At 43.2% G+C, this 18,408-nt stretch overlaps 1 protein-coding gene across 1 annotated transcript; it reads right to left on the minus strand.

The window, feature by feature from the left end:
* Nucleotides 1–6,427: 6,427 nt before the first annotated feature.
* LOC132537016 (mucin-19-like) lies at nucleotides 6,428–11,911 on the minus strand. Its single transcript, XM_060186465.1, has 3 exons — nucleotides 11,232–11,911; nucleotides 7,447–7,482; nucleotides 6,428–7,010 (listed from the first exon to the last, which is right to left on the minus strand). Exons 1-3 carry the CDS (start codon nucleotides 11,604–11,606, stop codon nucleotides 6,987–6,989), a joined length of 435 nt encoding a protein of 144 aa, XP_060042448.1. The 5' UTR covers nucleotides 11,607–11,911; the 3' UTR covers nucleotides 6,428–6,986.
* Between the last annotated feature and the right edge of the window lie 6,497 nt (nucleotides 11,912–18,408).

The raw sequence follows: 18,408 nt of genomic DNA on the forward strand, positions 1-18,408 counted from the left end.
TTTTTTTTTTGCCTCCAGGCTGGGTGCTGGCACTACATATCCACTGCTCCTGGTGGCTATGTTTTCCATTTTACTTTTTTATTTTTTATTATTATTGATTTTCCCATTTGTTTTCCTTGATTTACTGTTGTCATAGTTATTATTGTTTTTGTTGATGATGTCGTCATTGTTGGATAGGACAGAGAGAAATGGAGAGAGGAGGGAAGACAGAGAGGAGGAGAGAAAGAGAGACACCTGCAGACACCTGTGAAGCGACTCCCCTGTAGGTGGGGAGCCGGAGGCTGGGACAGGAATCCTTCTGCCAGTCCTTGCACTTCGGGCCACGTGTGCTTAACCCACTGCGCTACCACCCGACACCCACTCTTTTTTCTTTATATACTATTATTTTTCATTTAATTTATTTGTTGATTACTAGAATACTGTTTAGTTCTGGCTGATATTGCTGCTGGGGACTGAACCTGGAACTGTGAAGCCTCAGGAGTGAAAGTCTTTTAGCAACACCACTTAACTGTCTTCCCAGCTCCACCACATACCTTTTAGATGTTTTGATAGTATCAAGAGTTAAACTATAGTGATATCAACTTGAGTATCGTCTGTTTTTTAGGATTGCTTGATAGTGTTCCTTAAAAAATTAAATGTTTTCCCTCACAACTATATGCTTTCAATATTTAGATTAATTAGAAGATTATATTACCTTTATACAACATGTTAAATTGTAATTCTCCTCTAAGAAATGTAAAATAAAGGTGGGGTAGATGGCTTAATGGTTATGTAAAGAGACTCTCATGTCTGAGACACTAAAATACCAGGTTAAATCTCCTGCAGCAGTATCATCCAGAACTGAGTAGTGCTCTGGTAAAAAAAAAAATGGGAAGAAAGAAAGAAAGAAAGGGAGAAAGAATATATATATATATATATATATATATATATATATATATATGGAAAATACTTTGTAAAACTCAGATTATACTTTGATACAATAAAGGAATCTGATTTTCACTGCAAAAAAAAAACAAAACATGAAACAACTTTCCAAGATGACAAATCAGTTGTCAGAATCCAATCCTGAAGATGTTGTGCTGTTATTTACATAACATGAGGTTCTGGTCTCTCTGGGTTTTCTTCTCTGATCTCTGAGAATTGGGCCACCTATTTCCTCTAGTCACAACCACAGATTTCCAGCTCACAGATCTGAATGTCATAATGCATGTTTTTTTGGGACACTGTCTCAGAACCTCCATGCCCGGTACTTAATGGCCAACCCTATTGGTGCCCTTTGAGGTGAGCCACAGAAGAAGAGAGGGAGAGAGAAAGACACCAGCAGCACAGCTCCACCACTTGTGCAGGTGGGAACAGGGTCTTGAACCCAGTAAACAGAGCATCTGTTAGCATCTCTTAGGATGGTAAACGTCACATAAGCACAGAGTACAAGTAGCTCAATAAATATCTCCTAGTTATGCAAAAGTAAACTAGGCCCTTCAGTTCAAACATGCTGGTTTAATATTTCTAATTTTTTTATTACTTTTATTTACTGGATAGAGGCAGCTAGAAGTCGAGAGGGTAAGGAGAGGTAGAGAGGGAAAGAGACAGAGACACCTGCAGAGACACTCACAAAGCTTTCCCCCTGCAGGTGGGGGATGGGGACTTGAGAACTGTTCAGTTCTGGCTTATGTTGGTGTGGGGTTTTGAACCTGGGACCTAGGAGCCTCAGGAATAAGTCTTTTTGCTGAACCATTATGCTATATGACCCTCTGAAGTTTTTATTAATTTTTTTCAAACATGCTGGTATGACTCACCATAGTGTCCAATGTCACAGCAGGTATGTATCACTAGATGAGAAGGTGACCACCTTCTCTCCGGCCCCACATGTGGGTGGGGCAGGGCACTCCCGGGGTCTGCAGTCCACAGACCTGGCAGCCATGCAGGTGCACTGGTGGCAGTTGGCCGTCCATGTGTCTCCAGGCTATGGGTCATGTCATGTTATTCAAGTGAGGGGTGACAGCAAGTGTGGACTCAAGCAAAGAGAAATGGGATACTCACCACTTTTTCTTCTCCCAGTGGACAACGGCACACTGTTAATATGAAGTTAATAAAATGGAGGTTACATCTGGCAACATGCAACAGGTTATTTGTGGATAATGATCAGGCAGCCATAGTGGCCACTGGCCTTGGCTTTCAGAGTCCCTGAGTATGTGCTCCCACAGGTGCATAAATGACACCCATCTACCAGGAAGAAACCATCCTAGTCAGCATGCATGAGCACATGTCTTATTTTAATTAATTTTCTTTTTATTTCTACCTCCAGGGTTATTGCTAGGGCTCTGTGCCTGCACTACAAATCCACTGCTCCTAGTGGCCATTTTTATTTGATAGAACAGAGAGACTGGGAGTATGGATCGACCCATGTCAAGGCCCATGTTCAGCGGGGAAGCAATTACAGAAGCCAGACCTTCCACCCTCTGCAACCCACAAGGACTCTGGATCCATACTCCCGGAGAGATAGAGAGTGGGAAGGCTATCAGGGGAGGGGGTGGGATGTGGAGATCAGATTATGGGAATTGTACCCCTCTTATTCTATGGTTTTGTTAATGTCTCCTTTCTTAAATAAGTAAAAAATAAAAAAAAAAGATCAGAGAGACTGAGAGGAGAGGAAGAGACCAGCAGACCTGCCTCACTGCTTGTGAAGCTTCCCCCTGCAAGTGGGGAGCCAGGGGTTCAATCCCAGATCCTTCACTGGGTTCTTATACTTAGTACTATGTGCACTTAACCAGGTGTACTACTGCCCAGGCCCCTTTATTATTTTTTCTTTATCTTTTTAAAATCACTTTTAAAAATATTTTTATTATTGAATAGAGACAGAGAAATTGAGGGAAGGGAGAGATAAAAAGGGAGAGAGAGAGAGGCACCTGGAGCACTGGAAAAGCTTTCCCCCTACAGAGACAGAGAGACACCTGCAGCCCTGCTTCACCACTTGTGAAGCTTCCCCCCTGCAGGTGGGGACCAGGGGCTTGGAGCCTGGTCCTTGTGCACTATAATGTGTGTTTAACCAGGCGCACCACTGCCTGGCCCCCATGTCTTATTCTATAATTTTAAGTAAAGGGTAATTCTTGGTTGCTTCCGGGAGTGGTCACTAGATCTTCTAGCTACCACTTTTTACTGTTTTACAGTCCAAATTCTGCCTCTGTAAACCTACATGTCACCCAAGACTTCTTAAAGGATCAGTTCCAAGGGCTTTCTCAGTTTTCAAATTCTGGGCAAGCAGTGAATTTTAAACACTTATGTTGAAACTGTCCTCTTTAGGGGGCCAGGCAGTGGTCCACCTGGTTAAGCAGACACACTACTGTGCGCAAGGACCTGGGTTCAAGGCCCTGGTCTCCAACTGCAGGGAAAAGCTTTGCGAATGGTAAAGCAGGGATGCAGGTGTCTGTCTTTTTTAACTAAATTCTGACCATACAAATGTGTCTTGCTACAATTCAGGGTTTAAAAAGAGTGGGGGGATAAGTTACCTAGTTTTAAAAGTATCACTGAGATTTTTTTTCAAGATTTTTGTTGATAGCATCTGATTTCATAAAGCAGTAGTTAAGCTGTATTTTCACTCAAGTCATGAAACCCACTTCTTTTGTCTGACTATTTATCTGTGATCAACATTCACTGTGCATTTGGGGACAAAAAGCTAAATGTAGTCACTCAGGTTTTCCCTTTCAGCAACATTCCCACAGGAGTGGCATTCACCAGATGATTCCTGACAGGTGAGGCCTGAGAGGACCAGTGAAGCCTACAAGTCAGCTCAGAGCGAGGATACATACCTGGAGGCGGAGGCAGGGCAGCTGGACAACCTGTGGACACAGAATCTTAGTCAGTCAGGCCTTCAGGTCACCGGAACAGTCACTGACACACCTGGCTCACTGATCTATCACGGGAAGATGGTAATGTTGGTTGAAAGAACATAGGAGAATCAAAAGAAGAAATGTACAAATTTTTTAGTCTCTTTTTTTCTTAAAAGAAACTTTTCTCCCTCATTTTTAAAAGCTGATTTTTTAATTATCTGTATGTATTTATTGGCTAGAGACAGCCAGAAATCAAGAGGGAAGGAGTTGTTAGAAAGGGAGAGAGACGCCTGCAGCCCTCCTGCTCAACCACTTGTGAAGCTGTCCTCCTGCAGGTGGGGACCAGGGGCTTGAACTCAGGTCCTTGTATACTGTAATGTGTGTGCTGAATCCAGTACACCACCGCCAAGCCCCTTTTTATTTTATTTACTTATATTTTTGTCTTTATTTGATAGAGACAGATAGAAACTGAGAGGAGAGGGGGAGAGAGAGAGAGAGAGTCAAGAGAGAGAGAGAGAGAGACACCTGCAGATCTGCTTCACCAGTTGCAAAACTTTTCTCCTGCAGGTGGGGACCAGGGGCTTAAACCCAGGTCCTTGTGCACTGTAATGTGTGCACTCAACCAGGTGTATCACCACTCAGTCCCTCACATATAGTTTTATATTAAAATGTTAGTTGAATAAGTTTTAAAATTGGGATTTTATATTTTGCTTCTTGGTCTTCTTCTCCTTTTCCAGTGGTTTCTGGGAAGAAATAAGATGATATGTCATTTTCTTGATTAAACCCCCTGCCAGCTTAGCAGTCTCTGCAGAAATGGTGCTCAGCAGCAGCTTCCGGGACTTCCTGAGGACCATGCCACCTCCACTTCACAGGGTTGCTGCACTTTACCTAGAATCACCAATGTCAAGATGTGTAACTATGTTGTGAAGACAAATATAGTTTTTTTTTTAATCAGTATTAAATCACCAGAAGCCCAGGAGGTAGTGCAGTAAATAATGTTGGGCTCTCACATACAAAGGCCTGAGTTTGAAACCACTGCATGTGCCAGAGTGATACTCTAGTCATCTCCTCTTTCTCCATCACTAATAAATATCTTAGTGGCAATTTAAAAATAAAATAAATAAAAAATGTGGGGCCAGGTGGTGTTGCACCTGGTTGAGTACACATGGTACTGTGCAAGGAGCAGGGTTCAAGCCCCCGGTCCCCACCTGAAAGGGGAAAGCTTCATGAGTGGGTACACAGGGCTGCAGGTATCTCTCTGTCTCTCTCTCTTCCTATCTCTTTCCCTCAGCTCTCAATTTCTGTCTCTATCCAAAAAAAAAGGGAATGTAATTCACAATAAAGCAATGAAACTTAAAAATAAAAAAGTAGGAGTTGGTGTACTGCACAGAATTAAAAGACTATGGTGGTGGGGGGGGAGGGTTTAAGTCCTGGAACATGATGGCAGAGGAATCTAGTGGGGGCTGAATTGTTATGTGGAAAATTGAGAAATGTTATGCATGGACAGACTACTGTATTTTACTGTCGATTGAAAACCATGAATCCCCCAATAAAGAAATTTTTAAAAAGTGGTTTTAGTAAGAGAAAGGAGGACAAGGGAAGATGGAGAGTCTGTAGCCAAGGCCATGGGCTGTGCCAGGGCCTGGGGGCTCCCACAGGAACTTGCTGCCACAGTCACAAAGGGAAACCCAAGGCGGAGGTCCTCCAGGGAGCAGGGAGGGACAGAGGAGCAGAGGTCTAGCTGAGTCCCCCCACATAAAGCATCTGCAAGGCTTTCTTCTGCCACATTTCTCTCTGCACACTCCAAGGGAAAATGACTCCCTCCTAGTAAAATCCAGCCTTTTGGAATCTTTTCTGGAGTTCAAATTTGTATGTAAAAAATGTATATATATTTACCAGGTCTTGTTGGTGGTGGTGGTAGTGGGGGACTTTGGAGCCTCATGCATGAAAGCCTTTTAGCTCAACCAGTAAGTGCTAGGAGAATGCAAAAAGGGCAAATAACAAAAAATAAGGTATTCTAAAGAACTTGGTTGGGGGCAGACAGTATAATGGTTATGCAAAGAGACTCTTAAGCCTGAGGCTTTGAAGTCCCAGATTCCATTCCTCCACTCTACCCCACAACTGCCAAGCATCAGCCATCAGCCAGAAATGAGATTAAACTTTTGCTTACTTCTATCCTAAACTAAACAGAGATGTCGGTTGCAATAAAATCTCATTTTTTCTTTATGGAAATAGTAAGTCACAAATAACATCAGTATTATTTTAAATAATGTGAATATTCTTAGGAGTTATTTTCTTTATTTGATTGACACTGAAGACTGTACAAAATTAGTACAGACTTTATATTATGAAAGGAAGTCAACACAACTTTGTTATAATGTAAGAAGGTGTAAAAAAAAGGGGCCAGGTGGTGGCACACCTGGTTGAGCACACGTTATAGTGTGAAAGGACCTGGGTTCGAGCCCCTGGTCCCCACCTGCAGGGGGAAAGCTTCACAAGTGGTGAAGCAATGCTGTAGGTGTCTGTCTGTCTCCTCTCTCCTCTATCTCCCCCTTCCTCTCAATTTGTGGCTGTCTCTGTCAAATAAATAAAGATTTAATTAAAAAAAGGTGTAAAAAAGGTGGTAGTGTAGCAGGTGGTAGTGCAGCAGGTTAAGTAGACATGGTGGGCCAGCTTAAGGATCCTGGTTGGAGCCCCACCTGCAGGGGAGTCACTTCACAAGCAGTCTCCCCCTCTATGTCTTCCCGTTCTCTCTCGATTTCTCTCTGTCCTATGCAATGACGATGACATCAATAACAACAACAATAATAACTACAGCAAGGGCAACAGAAGGAAATAAATAAATATTTTTTTAAAATTTCTAAAAAAAAAAGGTGTAAAAAAAGAAAAAGTGGACAGGGGTAGACGGCATAATGGTTATACCAAGAGACTCATGCTTGAGGCTCACAGGTCCCAGGTTCAATCCCCCACACCACCATCAGCCAGAGCTGAGCAGGGCTCTGGGAGAAAAACAAAAAACAGAAAAAAGTCCAGCATCTACTCTGAAATTCATGTGTTGCTGATCTGGTAAGTCTGATGTTTGGTATCCTGTTTCCTATTCTGTTCCTGTCATATCAGTTCTTTCAAATGGTTATCTACAGTCCTATGTTTTCTCACCTGTTACTTCTGGCTGTTTTGATGGCACTGAAATTTAAAAACACAAATAGATTTATAAATATACATTTTAATATCTAAATTTGTAATGATGAATCATACTACATTTTAATAACTTCTTATTTTGTGATAGTTGTTTGTACAGTTCTTAGTTATATTAGATTATACTTTGGAAAGAAGACCATAGTTCTATAGATATTTTTAATGCTCAATTGGAGTAGACAGAAATGCTACATCTATTTTTTAGAAGCAGACAGAGAAGGGGAGAGGGACACACACAGAGAGAAGCCACAGCACTGAGAACACTTTCAATGCAAAGGGTCCAGGCTCGGACCAGGATTGCACATATAGCAAAGCAGTGCACTATGCAAGTGAACTATTATCCTGGCCCAGAAATATTATTTTCAAGCTCTATTATGCAGAAGGATATGCATATTATATTCTTCTCATGTTAATTTCAACTTACATTCAACGAGTTCTGGAGGAATTCCATTGCTTGAGACTAACTAAGAAAAAGTAAATTCATACTTTAAAGCATACAGGGGAATGGGCAGCAGTGTAGCAGGTTAAGCGCACATAGTACTGAGAGATGGTTAGGTCTTCAAGGAAACACAAATAGAATGACTGTTTAGTACAAAAATTCTTTTTACAAATTGTTATCTGTGACCACCTGTGGCCAGTAGTTTTGTATTCTTTAGGTCAGTTCCTCGCAGTGCTTGCTACTCCTCCAGCAGAGACCCTCAGACTCTCTTCCTCCTTTCCTTATTTAGACAATGAGGAGACTGTGAGCTCTGTAGCCCAGCCCAGGGGTTGAGGAGACAGTTCTGATTCAAGCATAAAAGTTGGGAGAAGGGGGGTGGTGGTGGAGAATAAGCTCCTGCCTGATGGTCACTGTTGGCGGCACACCCTTTTGCAAAAGCATAAACGCCTTGCTTCAGGTCCTTAGTTTTTTGCTTTGACAAGTAATTTTAACTGGACTTCATTTACAACAGTATTAAGCACAAGGACCAGTGTGAGGATACCAGTTCGAGCCCCCGGCTCCCCACCCTCATCCTCTCTGTCTTCCTCCTCCTCACTCAATTTCTGTCATCCTATTAAAAAGAAATGGAAAAATGGCCACAGGAGCAGTGGATTCATAGTGTTGGCACCAAGCCCCAACGATAACTCTGGAAGAAAAAAAAGAAAAAAGAAATAATATATTTAAATTTCAGCATATAGATCTGCTAGCAGATAGATAAGGAGAAATTGAGAGAGATGGGAAGATAGAGAGTGAGACAGACGAAGAGTCACCTGCAGACTTGCTTCACCACTCGTGAAGCTTCCCTGCAGGTGGGGTCCTTGTTCATAGCAACATATGCACTCTACCACAGGCACCATCACCCAGCCCCTGAATACTGACTCTCTATCCTAGCATCCACAGCTCAGATTCCTGGAGTATACAGAGGTCAGAAGCAGCTCTAATAGCAATGGTAACTGAGTCTTAAGTATAAATGACAGTCCTGTGGTTACAGTGACATATGTATTAATGAAGGGGACCTCAAGGGACAGACACAGAGGGCACAGTATCCCTGTAGCACCCGAGATGGCAGGAATAAACTAGGACCTCAGGTCCACAGGTGAGATGCTCCACCTACCACGCCCACTCCTGGACCACAGCCCTGTTTTAAGGAGAGGCTTCCCGTGTTACATCGTTGATACTCTCACTTTCTGGGAGGGGCATTAACAGACTTTGTGTCTTCAGGTGTGCTGCCCCTTAGAGCTGCTCAGGTCAGAGAATGGATAGGGAGAACCTGGAGAGTATAGACACTCCCTGGAGCACCACTGCCAGAACATGTTTCCCAAGCCAGTGGGGAAGGAAGGAAAGAATGGGGGAGTCTGGCAGTAGTGCAGCAGGTTAAGCACAGGTGGTGCAAAGCTCAAGGACTAGTGTAAGGATCCCTGTTCCAGCCCCAGCTCCCCACCTGCTGGGGAGTCCCTTCCCAGGTGGTGAAGCAGGTCTGCAGGAGTCTATCTTTCCCTCCCCCTCTGTCTTCCCCTCCTCTCTCCATTTCTCTCTGTCCTATCTAACAATGATGACATCAACAACAATAATAACTACAACAATAAAAAACAAGGACAACAAAAGGGAAAATAAATGAATAAATAAAATTGTTAAAAAAGTAAAGAATGCACAGGAAATGGGAGTGGCAACAGGTATGGGCATGGCTTAGAAAGAAGGTGGAGGCGGGGCTTGGGAGTTGATAAGGCTTTGTTACAGGCCTGGTTTCTCCCTTTCTAGCTCTGCTAACATGGGGCCCTCAACATATCAGTAAATTACTCCCACGCTCATTTCTCTCTCTCTCTCTCTCTCTCTCTCTCTCCTCTCTCCACACATGTACACTAAAATGTCTGTTCTCAATTTTCCTGAATAAAGCTTGAAATTTCAGGAGTTGGGCAGTAACACAGTGGGTTAAGGACATGTGACGCCAAGTGCAAGGACCAGCGTGAGGATCCCAGTTCAAGTCCCAGTTTCCCATCTGCAGGGGAGTCACTTCACAAGCGGTGAAGCAGGTCTGTAGGTGTCTCTCTCTCCCCCTCTCTGTCTTCCCCTCCTCTCCCCATTTCTCTCTGTCCTATCCAACAATAATTACATCAATAAAAAATACAACAATAAAACAACAAGGGCAATAAAAGGGAATAAATAAATAAATAATTTTTTTAAAAAGCTTGAAATTTCTAATTCTTGGTTGAGTTTATGTGTGACAAATATACACTCAGGTAGGTAACAAACTTGGCTATACTCCACCATCACTGAGTAGCAGTGGAAAGGCCAGAAGTGATTAATTGTTTGAAATAGGGGAAAAACAAAACCAGTGATAAGGAGTATATCATGGACCTACATATTGTAATCTTAATAGATTGTAACCACCATTAATCACAAATGAAAAGGGGAAATAAAGCCTGCAGTATTGATAACACAGTGAACCATGCTACTAAGTGTCCTATGCTTTACACTGGTTTGTTCTAGCCCTCCCCCGCCAAGAGAATTGGATCAGTCCTTTTAATTTCGCGGGCCTGCTTGGCCCCGCCCCAAGGAACCCCGAGAGAGGGTTCCTGAGTAAGAGAGTTCCTGAGTTCGAGAGTAAGGGAGAGGGTTCCTCAGTTCGAGAGTGCGAGAGTTTGAGAGGGTTCCCCAGTACGAGAGTTCTTGAGTTCCAGAGTAAGGGAGAGGGTTCCTGAGTTCGAGAGTAAAAGAAAGAGTGCTTGCGCCGCCGCAAAGAGACAGCAGAGTTCTGTTTGGTGATTAGTTTGTCTTAGTTTGTGAATCGTTGTTCCTGAATAAAGAAATACAGCTTCCCTGCCCAGCCGTTGTCTCCGCGTCTCTGTTACCCGCCCGTGAAGCTAGCCCTGCCGGCTGGAGCCTACGAATTTTAACAACAACTAAGTGAGGTCTGTGCTACATCTTATTATTATTAAGCATAAAACAGAGTGGATAGTACATTCTACTTATGGAAGAATACCTGAGTCACATTTATTAATCATTGCTTTTGTACTGCAAGTTCCAGGGGCAGAGGGTGGTTGGATATACGTGCTATACCCAGATTGTTCCTACAGCCACTGGAGTGAGGAGGGTAGGGGCTGAGAACAGGACTGGAGACTAGACAGCCTAAGCTTCAGTCCTCATTAAACCCTAAAAATATTATTTCTTGAGAATTCCATTTGAAAGAGAGGGGGAAACAAAAGAGCATGTATCACAAGGGTTAGGGTAAAAATAAACTTGTTATGTAGATGAATTATCTGCAAGCATTAAAATAATTCCATTGTAATGTTGGGTTAAATAAGAACAACTAGCACACTTCTAAATAATATATTGATAAATTAAAAGACCAGAACCTGATGAGCCAGGTGGTGGTACACCTGGTTGAGCACACATATTACAGTGCTCCAAGACCCAGGTTCAAACCTTTAGTCCATACCTGCAGTGGGAAGCTTCACGAGTGGTGAAGTAGAACTGCAGGTGTCTGACTCTCTCCTCTATGGCCCTCTCCCATCTCAATTTCTTTCTATTTCTAATAATGAAATTAAAAAAAAAGACTAAACAGAACATGATGTATAAATGATGAATATATGATGACCTGACTTAGAATATGAAAGCTTCATTATTTTAAGAAGACTCAGGAAGCCATTAACAGCTCAAAATGGCCTGAAAATACCAAAGAGAGAATGTAAAGGAAAAAAAAAGACGTTTGTATATACTGTGTGTAGGCTTACCTCCTGGAGCTGTGTCAGCAGAGGATCCCTGAGGAAAAACTCTTGTGGTTGTGACAATGCCCACCAAGGAAGCAGTAGTGCCCAGCAGGGTAGAAGAGAAGCCAGTGGTGCCCATGGGTACACCAAGGAGGTTGAAGTGGAATCAGATCCTATGACAGATGAGCCTGTGGATTCAGATCCTTCCTTAGACTGGCTTGAAGTCTGAGAGACAACAAAAGATGGTCCAGTGGTGCCAGAGCCCTGGGATGATGGAGCCGTGGTCTGGCGCCCTGCTCCTGCTGTTCCAGCCCCAGTGGGTCCACTGCTACTGCCTGCTGAGCCAGGCCGGTTGGTCCTGGAGTCTTGCACGGATTGCCCTGTGGTTCCTGCCTCCATGACAGATAGCCCAGTGGTTCTAGACTGCACTGCAGCTGGTTGAGAGGTGCGAGGTTGATTGACAGATGAGCTTGTGGACTGACATCCTTCCTGAGGCTCGCCTGAGGTCCCAGAGCTTTCTGCAGGTGGCCCTGTTTTTCCAGAGTCATTAGGTGCTGGTCCAGTGGTGCTAGAGCCCTGGGATGATGGAGCCTTGGTGTGTTGCCCTGCCACAGATGATCCAGACACAGTGGAGCCACTGGCACTGCCTGGAGAGCCTGGTCGAGTGGCCCTAGCGCCCTGATTGGACTGTCCTGCTGTGGTGCCCTCTTCTATGCCTGTGGTCTCTTGCTCAGTTGGTGGAATGTGTGCTGTGGGAGCCCCTGTTCCTCCTGGTTAAGAAACAATGATGTCAGTGCATTGGAATCCTCTGAGCAGGTAAGATTCCCACTCCTGGTCAGTACCAATGGCTGGGGGTACTGACACAGGTGTCACAATGAGTTCCATGAAGCTTTCTTTCTTTGTCAGGAGGCCAGGTCGTGGTGCACCTGGTTGGGCACATGTATTACAATGTGCAAGGACCCAGGTTTGAGCCCCCAGTCCCCACCTGCAGGGGGAGGGCTTTGCGAGTGGTGAAGCAGTGCTGCAGGTGTCTCTCTGTCTCTCTCCCTCTCTATTACCCCCTTCCCTCTTGACTTCTGGCTGTCTCTACCCAATAAATAAAGATTAAAAGGACAAAGGGTAGATAGCATAACGGTTATGCAATCACTCTCATGCCTGAAGCTCCAATGACCCAAGTTCAATCCCCTGCCCCACTATAAGCAAGAGCTGAATAATGCTTTGGTAAAAATTACATTAAAGAAATAAAATAAAAGGAAGGAAAATTATTAATAAATGCATTTTTTAATTTTTTAAAAAAATATTAATTATCTGTAACTCTGATGTTTGACTCCTTCCATGAGGGCTTTGGGGTTTGTGCAGAAAATGACCTAAGAATAAACAAATATTTCTTGGAGCATCAAAAAAGTGCATATTGAGAGAAGACTATCATAATTAAGGCCAACACATTCTTGGTGTCTCCCCTACCTTGAAAGTAATTTGTACCTTGACAATTGTTCCTGATGTATGTTCAACTAAAAACATCTTTGATCTTCTTGTTCCTTTACATGTGGTTTTATCCATAAAATCTTTGATGGAGTTCTGATCAGTGATACACCGGACAGTCTCCCATCTTGAGGTATCTGGGAACATCCCTCCAGACTTCCTCAGACTAGCTATTTGGATGGGTGGGATCTCAGTGTCCTAGCATATGGCTAAGGTTCTCCATCTGAGTAGTAGCCATTGCTTCTTGCATTTAATAAGCAAAGTAGAACTTTGAAAGTCTGTGTTTCCATGGGACTACCTAGTTCCATTCCAGATGGCACATATTCTAACAAAATTACAGATATTAAATACAGGCAAGGGCCTACATGTACCTAGTATAAGCAAGGGACAATTATATACCTCAAAGTAAAAGTGCTTAATAAATAGCCCTTTATGATTAGACTTAGATAGCATAAGCCTGGTATTCTAGTAGAATGTCCTAAAGAAGGCATCATAAATTCTCTAATCACATATTTATTATTTAGGCTTATACACCCTCCTCTCCTACCCCTTACTTCACTTCTCTCAATCACTTTATGTAGTTAATTGAGTATCAAATAACTCAAAAATAATTTAAGTAAGATATATTCTTCCATCTTTTTAAATCTCTTCTGACAGAGCATCAGCATTATTGTTACCCTTAGGTTAATTTTAGAAGAGACACTATACAACTGGCCAAGAGATATACAGGCAAAAATTACACATCAAGTAAAGGACAAGTACTGTCCCAATGACAACCATTATTAGAATCATTAAAAAACGAGGGGGAGATAGCATAATGGTTACGTAATCAGACTCTATGCCTGGGGCTCCAATGACCAAAGATCAACCCCCCATACCACCATAAGCCAAAACTGAGCACTGATCTGGTATTAAAAAAAAAATCATTAATCAAGTAACTGAAGAAAAACTTGAGGCTAACTAAGACCTCACTAAAATCCTAGGTCTATTTCCTCCCCAACATGAGGCCATATTCCATAAATCCAATACTGGTTTGGATACAACAAATTACACTCAACATGGGGAGAAAGTCTAATCTTATCAGATAAAGGGACTACAAATAAGGGCAAAAGACTAGGTCACTTATCTATGACCTTTTTGGCCACCATTAGGCCATGTTATCATCACCTGGGGTCCTAGACAGGGAATCCTTGAATACCCCATAGATTCTCCCCTAGACCTCTCTCTATTATAACTGGTTATATCTATTAGGAACATCATCATAAGCCCTTCTGTGGGCTTCTCAGGACCATACCTTCACTATGAACTACTCTCCAAAGGGAGGCTGGATTATCCTATTCTGCCACTCAAAGAAGACTGTTTCTGAAGTGAGTGTATCCTAGAATGTTCTCAGATGTGATTATCAACTGTGAGCTAAGCCTGACAGAGACTTGGAAGTTGCAGAGGCTCTAGTGCTAAACATGAATAAATATGAGCCCCAGGTTAGCTCACTGAGGTAAACAGTTAATTGCATTTATATATTTTTTTGTTAAATTTGCAAGCAACTCTCTACCTTAATCCTGATTTCTAGTACTACTCTCAACTCTGACACCATCTTTTCAGACAATATTGTTAGTCCACCTCCATGTTAGCTCATAAGCTCAAGCAAAGATTACTAAGACATAAGTTCCTAGGAACACTCCTAAAATAGACTTCCTAGCTCCCTTGTACCCTAAGCTCTGTACTTTCATCTGCATTATACTTACCTTATGGTTCCTGTTAACTAAACATTTTGTCCTGTTTTCCATCTTACTGACTTTCAGCCACCAAATTGCAGGTGCTACTGTGATTCCATCCTGACTTCCCTGGGAAGATGATCTCACCAATGCTTCCCAGAACTTCACCTCTCCAGAGCCCTACTCTACTAGAACAGTCCAGGGGTAGAGACTGACCGACCAACACCTGCCGGGATAGCCGGAGGGTGCTTCTTCCCGAGCTAGTGCTCTCTGGGTTGGAGAGAACTCAACTGGAGCCGATCTAGGCTGCTGCATGGGAGAGGGATCAGGAACTCATGCTGCACTAACTTCGCAGGAGATACACTCTGGAACTCTCGGAGCTGGAAAGCAATTTCCAAATGTCTTTAATCAGAAGAGAAGCTGTTTTTATACTCTCTGAGTAGGGTGGAAACAGGATGTGACATAGAGGGTGGAGCGAAAAGTGACTGGTGGAAGATCAGGGTGTGACAAGGAGAGACCTTCTAAGTGGTAATAGGTGTAGGGCTGATCTAGAAAGGAAGTGAAGGTAGGACTACAAAAATAATGGAGAAAAATATATATATATATATATACATAGATAAAGATAGATTTTAGATAGACAGGCAGATGGTAAGTAGTAGAATCAGCCCATATCGGTAACATTGGGAGACTGCAGTTTTCAATGCAGGGAATGGGACACAGACCTCTGGTGGTTGAAACAGTATGTAATTATACCCCCATTATCATACAATTTTGTAAATAAGTATTAAGTTGACAATAAAAAAAAAGTCAGGATTTGGCGGTGGTGCACCTAGTTAAGCGCACATATTACTAAGCACAAGGCCCACGCAAGAATCAAGGTTCTGGCAGTCGGGCTGTAGCACAGTGGGTTAAATGCAGGTGGTGCAAACCCAAGGACCTGCATAAGGATTCCAGTTCAAGCCCCCAGCTCCCTACCTTCAGGGGAGTCACTTCAAGGCAGTAAAACAGGTCTACAGCTATCTCTCTCTCTCCCCGTCTTCCTCGCCTCTCTCCATTTCTCTCTGTCCTATCCAACAACAATGACAACAATAATAACTACAACAATAAAACAACAAAGGCAACAAAAGCGAATAAATAAATTAATTAAATTAAATTAAAGAATCCAGTTTCTAGCCCCCACTCTCCACCTGCAGGGGGGAATGCTTCACAAGTGGCAAGGCAGGTCTACAAGTGTCAATCTTTCTCCCTTTCTATATCCCCTAACCTCTCAATTTTTCTCAGTCCTATTAAATAAAATGGGGGAGGGAATCTGTGTTTACAGAAAAGGAGCTTTCCCATGTGTCTGTATCATCTCTTTGTCATAAATGACAGTTTTACTGCTGGGATTCAGTGCCTGCACCAGAAATCACCACTGTGGATGTGCCGTGGCGAGAAAGGAGTAAGAGGCCCAGAGGTAGTCTGAGCACTAACTACTGTGCCAGGACTGTGGGGCTGTTCACCCATTCACCATGGAATTAAGTGCCTTATGTATCTTGGGACTGAAAGTCTGGAGCTTTAATTCTAGTTCCATCTCTCTAGCCTGACACACTCTCTATTCTTTTGCAATTACCATCTGGATATTTCTGAATGTATCCTGTTATGGCTGGCTTTTCTACCACAGCCTCTGTTTAGATGCTTTAAATAACTAGGTTCAACACTCAGAGTGATCTGATACCCATCCACATCGAGGTGTAAAGATACAACTTACTATCCACAGGCACTACTATATGTATAATTTCATTAAAAAAAATACACACACCATGATGCCAACCTAACTTCCCTGAGCAGACAACTCTACCAATGTGTCCTGGAGCCCCAAATCCCCATATCCCTGCTCCACCAGGAAAAGAGAGAGACAGGCTGGGAGTATGGATCCACCTGTCAATGCCCATGTCCAGCAGAGAAGCAATTACAGAAGCCAGACCTTCCACCTTCTGCACCCCATAATGATCCTGGGCCCATACTCCAAGAGGAATAAAGAATAGGAAAACTTCCAAGAGAGGGGGTAGTTTGGAGATATCTGGTGTTGGGAATTGTGTGTGGAATTGTACCCCTCTTATCCAATGGACTTGACCTTCATATTTAAAAAGGAGAAAAATACACATAACATTGAGATTCACAGCTACAACATCCTTCTTATCTTACACACCTTCCAATGGCCATAGGCTCCCTGAACTACAGTTCATTTAAAAAAAAAACTCTGTTTTCCAGTTTTAAGCACTTACTTAAGGAGAAAGACATCCTCTGGCAAAGCAACTCATCTCTCACACAAGCAGTGCTGGTTTAGAAGACCTCACACATCCAAGTTCAGTGTCACAAAGGCAAGCCTGGGGCTCTTCTTGCTGAGTTACTGCCAAGGCACAAGGACAACCCCACCCTAACCCCCTTTCAGCTGACCCCTTCACTGTCCTCAGGATGTCAGTTGTCTCTTCTCACACCATCCAGTTGCATGCCTTGCTGCCTCTGCATTTGCTGCCTATTACTTCTAAAGGATAGTTCTTGCCCAAATGCCCAAATCCACCACAGTCCTCAACCATCCACCTCAGTGTTCTTGTCGCCAAAAAGGAACCCACTGCCAGCAGCTTCTCTCCTCAAGGTGTAAGCTTTCTACTTTTCACAACACCTCAGTGCCCATCTGCCACATGGCTGAGCGGTTTCCTCCCCTAGCAGACTGAGGTCCTGCTTTCATGGGGTCAAATCTTGGAAAACAACAGTCCCTGCAGGTTCTGGCAGGTTCACTGACCTCACCTTCACAGGAACGAATACTTAGGAGACAGGATTTCAAGTGCATGAATGAGCACCACCACATCTGTAAACTGGACAGAGCCAGGTTGTCTCTACCAGGCAGGGAGAAGCCTGTCTGCCTACCTTGTCTGCAGCATCTTCTCTGGGCTTGCTTCTCCCCAGCGCTGAGCTGGCCTGGCTAAGGCTGCACTTCTGTCCCAAGGCCCTGCTGAACATGGTCACTGTGGGCTGTGGATTGAGGGAAAAGTTGTCTCTGGGTGAGGATGAGCATGAGCTGGGAGTGTGACCCACGCCAAGGGCAGTGGCGAATCTGCTCTGAGCCCAAGGGGCAGGACAGGGACAGGGGCTGCAGTTCTCCATCACCCTCACATGGAGAAGGGCCCATCTCCACCCAGCGCCCTGAATTTTATTAAGTGCGCTCTTCCTGCATAGTAGGAATAATGATGTTTAAGTGCAAGGACTCCAGGATTTTCTCTAAAGGCATTTATTTATTTATTTTACCACCAGGATTACCACTAGGACTTGGTGCCTGCATGAATGACGAATCCACAGCTGCTAGTGGTCTTATTTTTTAAAAATTTATATTTATTACTTATTTTCAATTTTGTTGCCCTACTAGGGGTCATTTTTTGTTTTATTTTTGATAAATATAGAGAGAAATTGAGAAAGTTGAGATTTAAACTCAACAAAAAGAACACAATAAAATGTGGTCAGAATATACTAGTAGGTGACTCTCTAGAGATACCCCTGGCCCACAGACATAGGCAGAAATGCTCCAGTTCACTCATCATCAGAAATGTGCAAATCAAAACCACTTTGAGATACCCCCTCACACCTTTGATACGGACTCCATCAGTAAAACAACAGAAGGTAAGTGTTGGAGAGGATGTGGAGAGAGGGGAACACTACTGCACTGCCTGTGGGATGCAAACTGGTGAACTGAGTATGGAGAATCCTTAAACAAATAAAAAAGGAAATACCACATGACACAGCAATTCCACTCTTTGGCATATACCCAAAAGACAGAAAAGCACTGGTTCAGAGGGATTTGTGCACCCCCATGTTCACAGCTGCTTTAGTCACAATAGCAAAGATCTTGAAACAACCAAAATGTCCTTCTGACAGATGCTTAGATGAAAAAAAGAGTATTATGCAGTAATCAAAAAGGATGGCGTTTTGTCCTTGAGATAAAGTGGCTGAAACTGGAGAAGATGATGCTC

The sequence above is a fragment of the Erinaceus europaeus genome, chromosome 2 (genome assembly GCF_950295315.1).
Source record: "Erinaceus europaeus chromosome 2, mEriEur2.1, whole genome shotgun sequence".
NCBI classification, from domain to species: Eukaryota; Metazoa; Chordata; class Mammalia; order Eulipotyphla; family Erinaceidae; genus Erinaceus; species Erinaceus europaeus.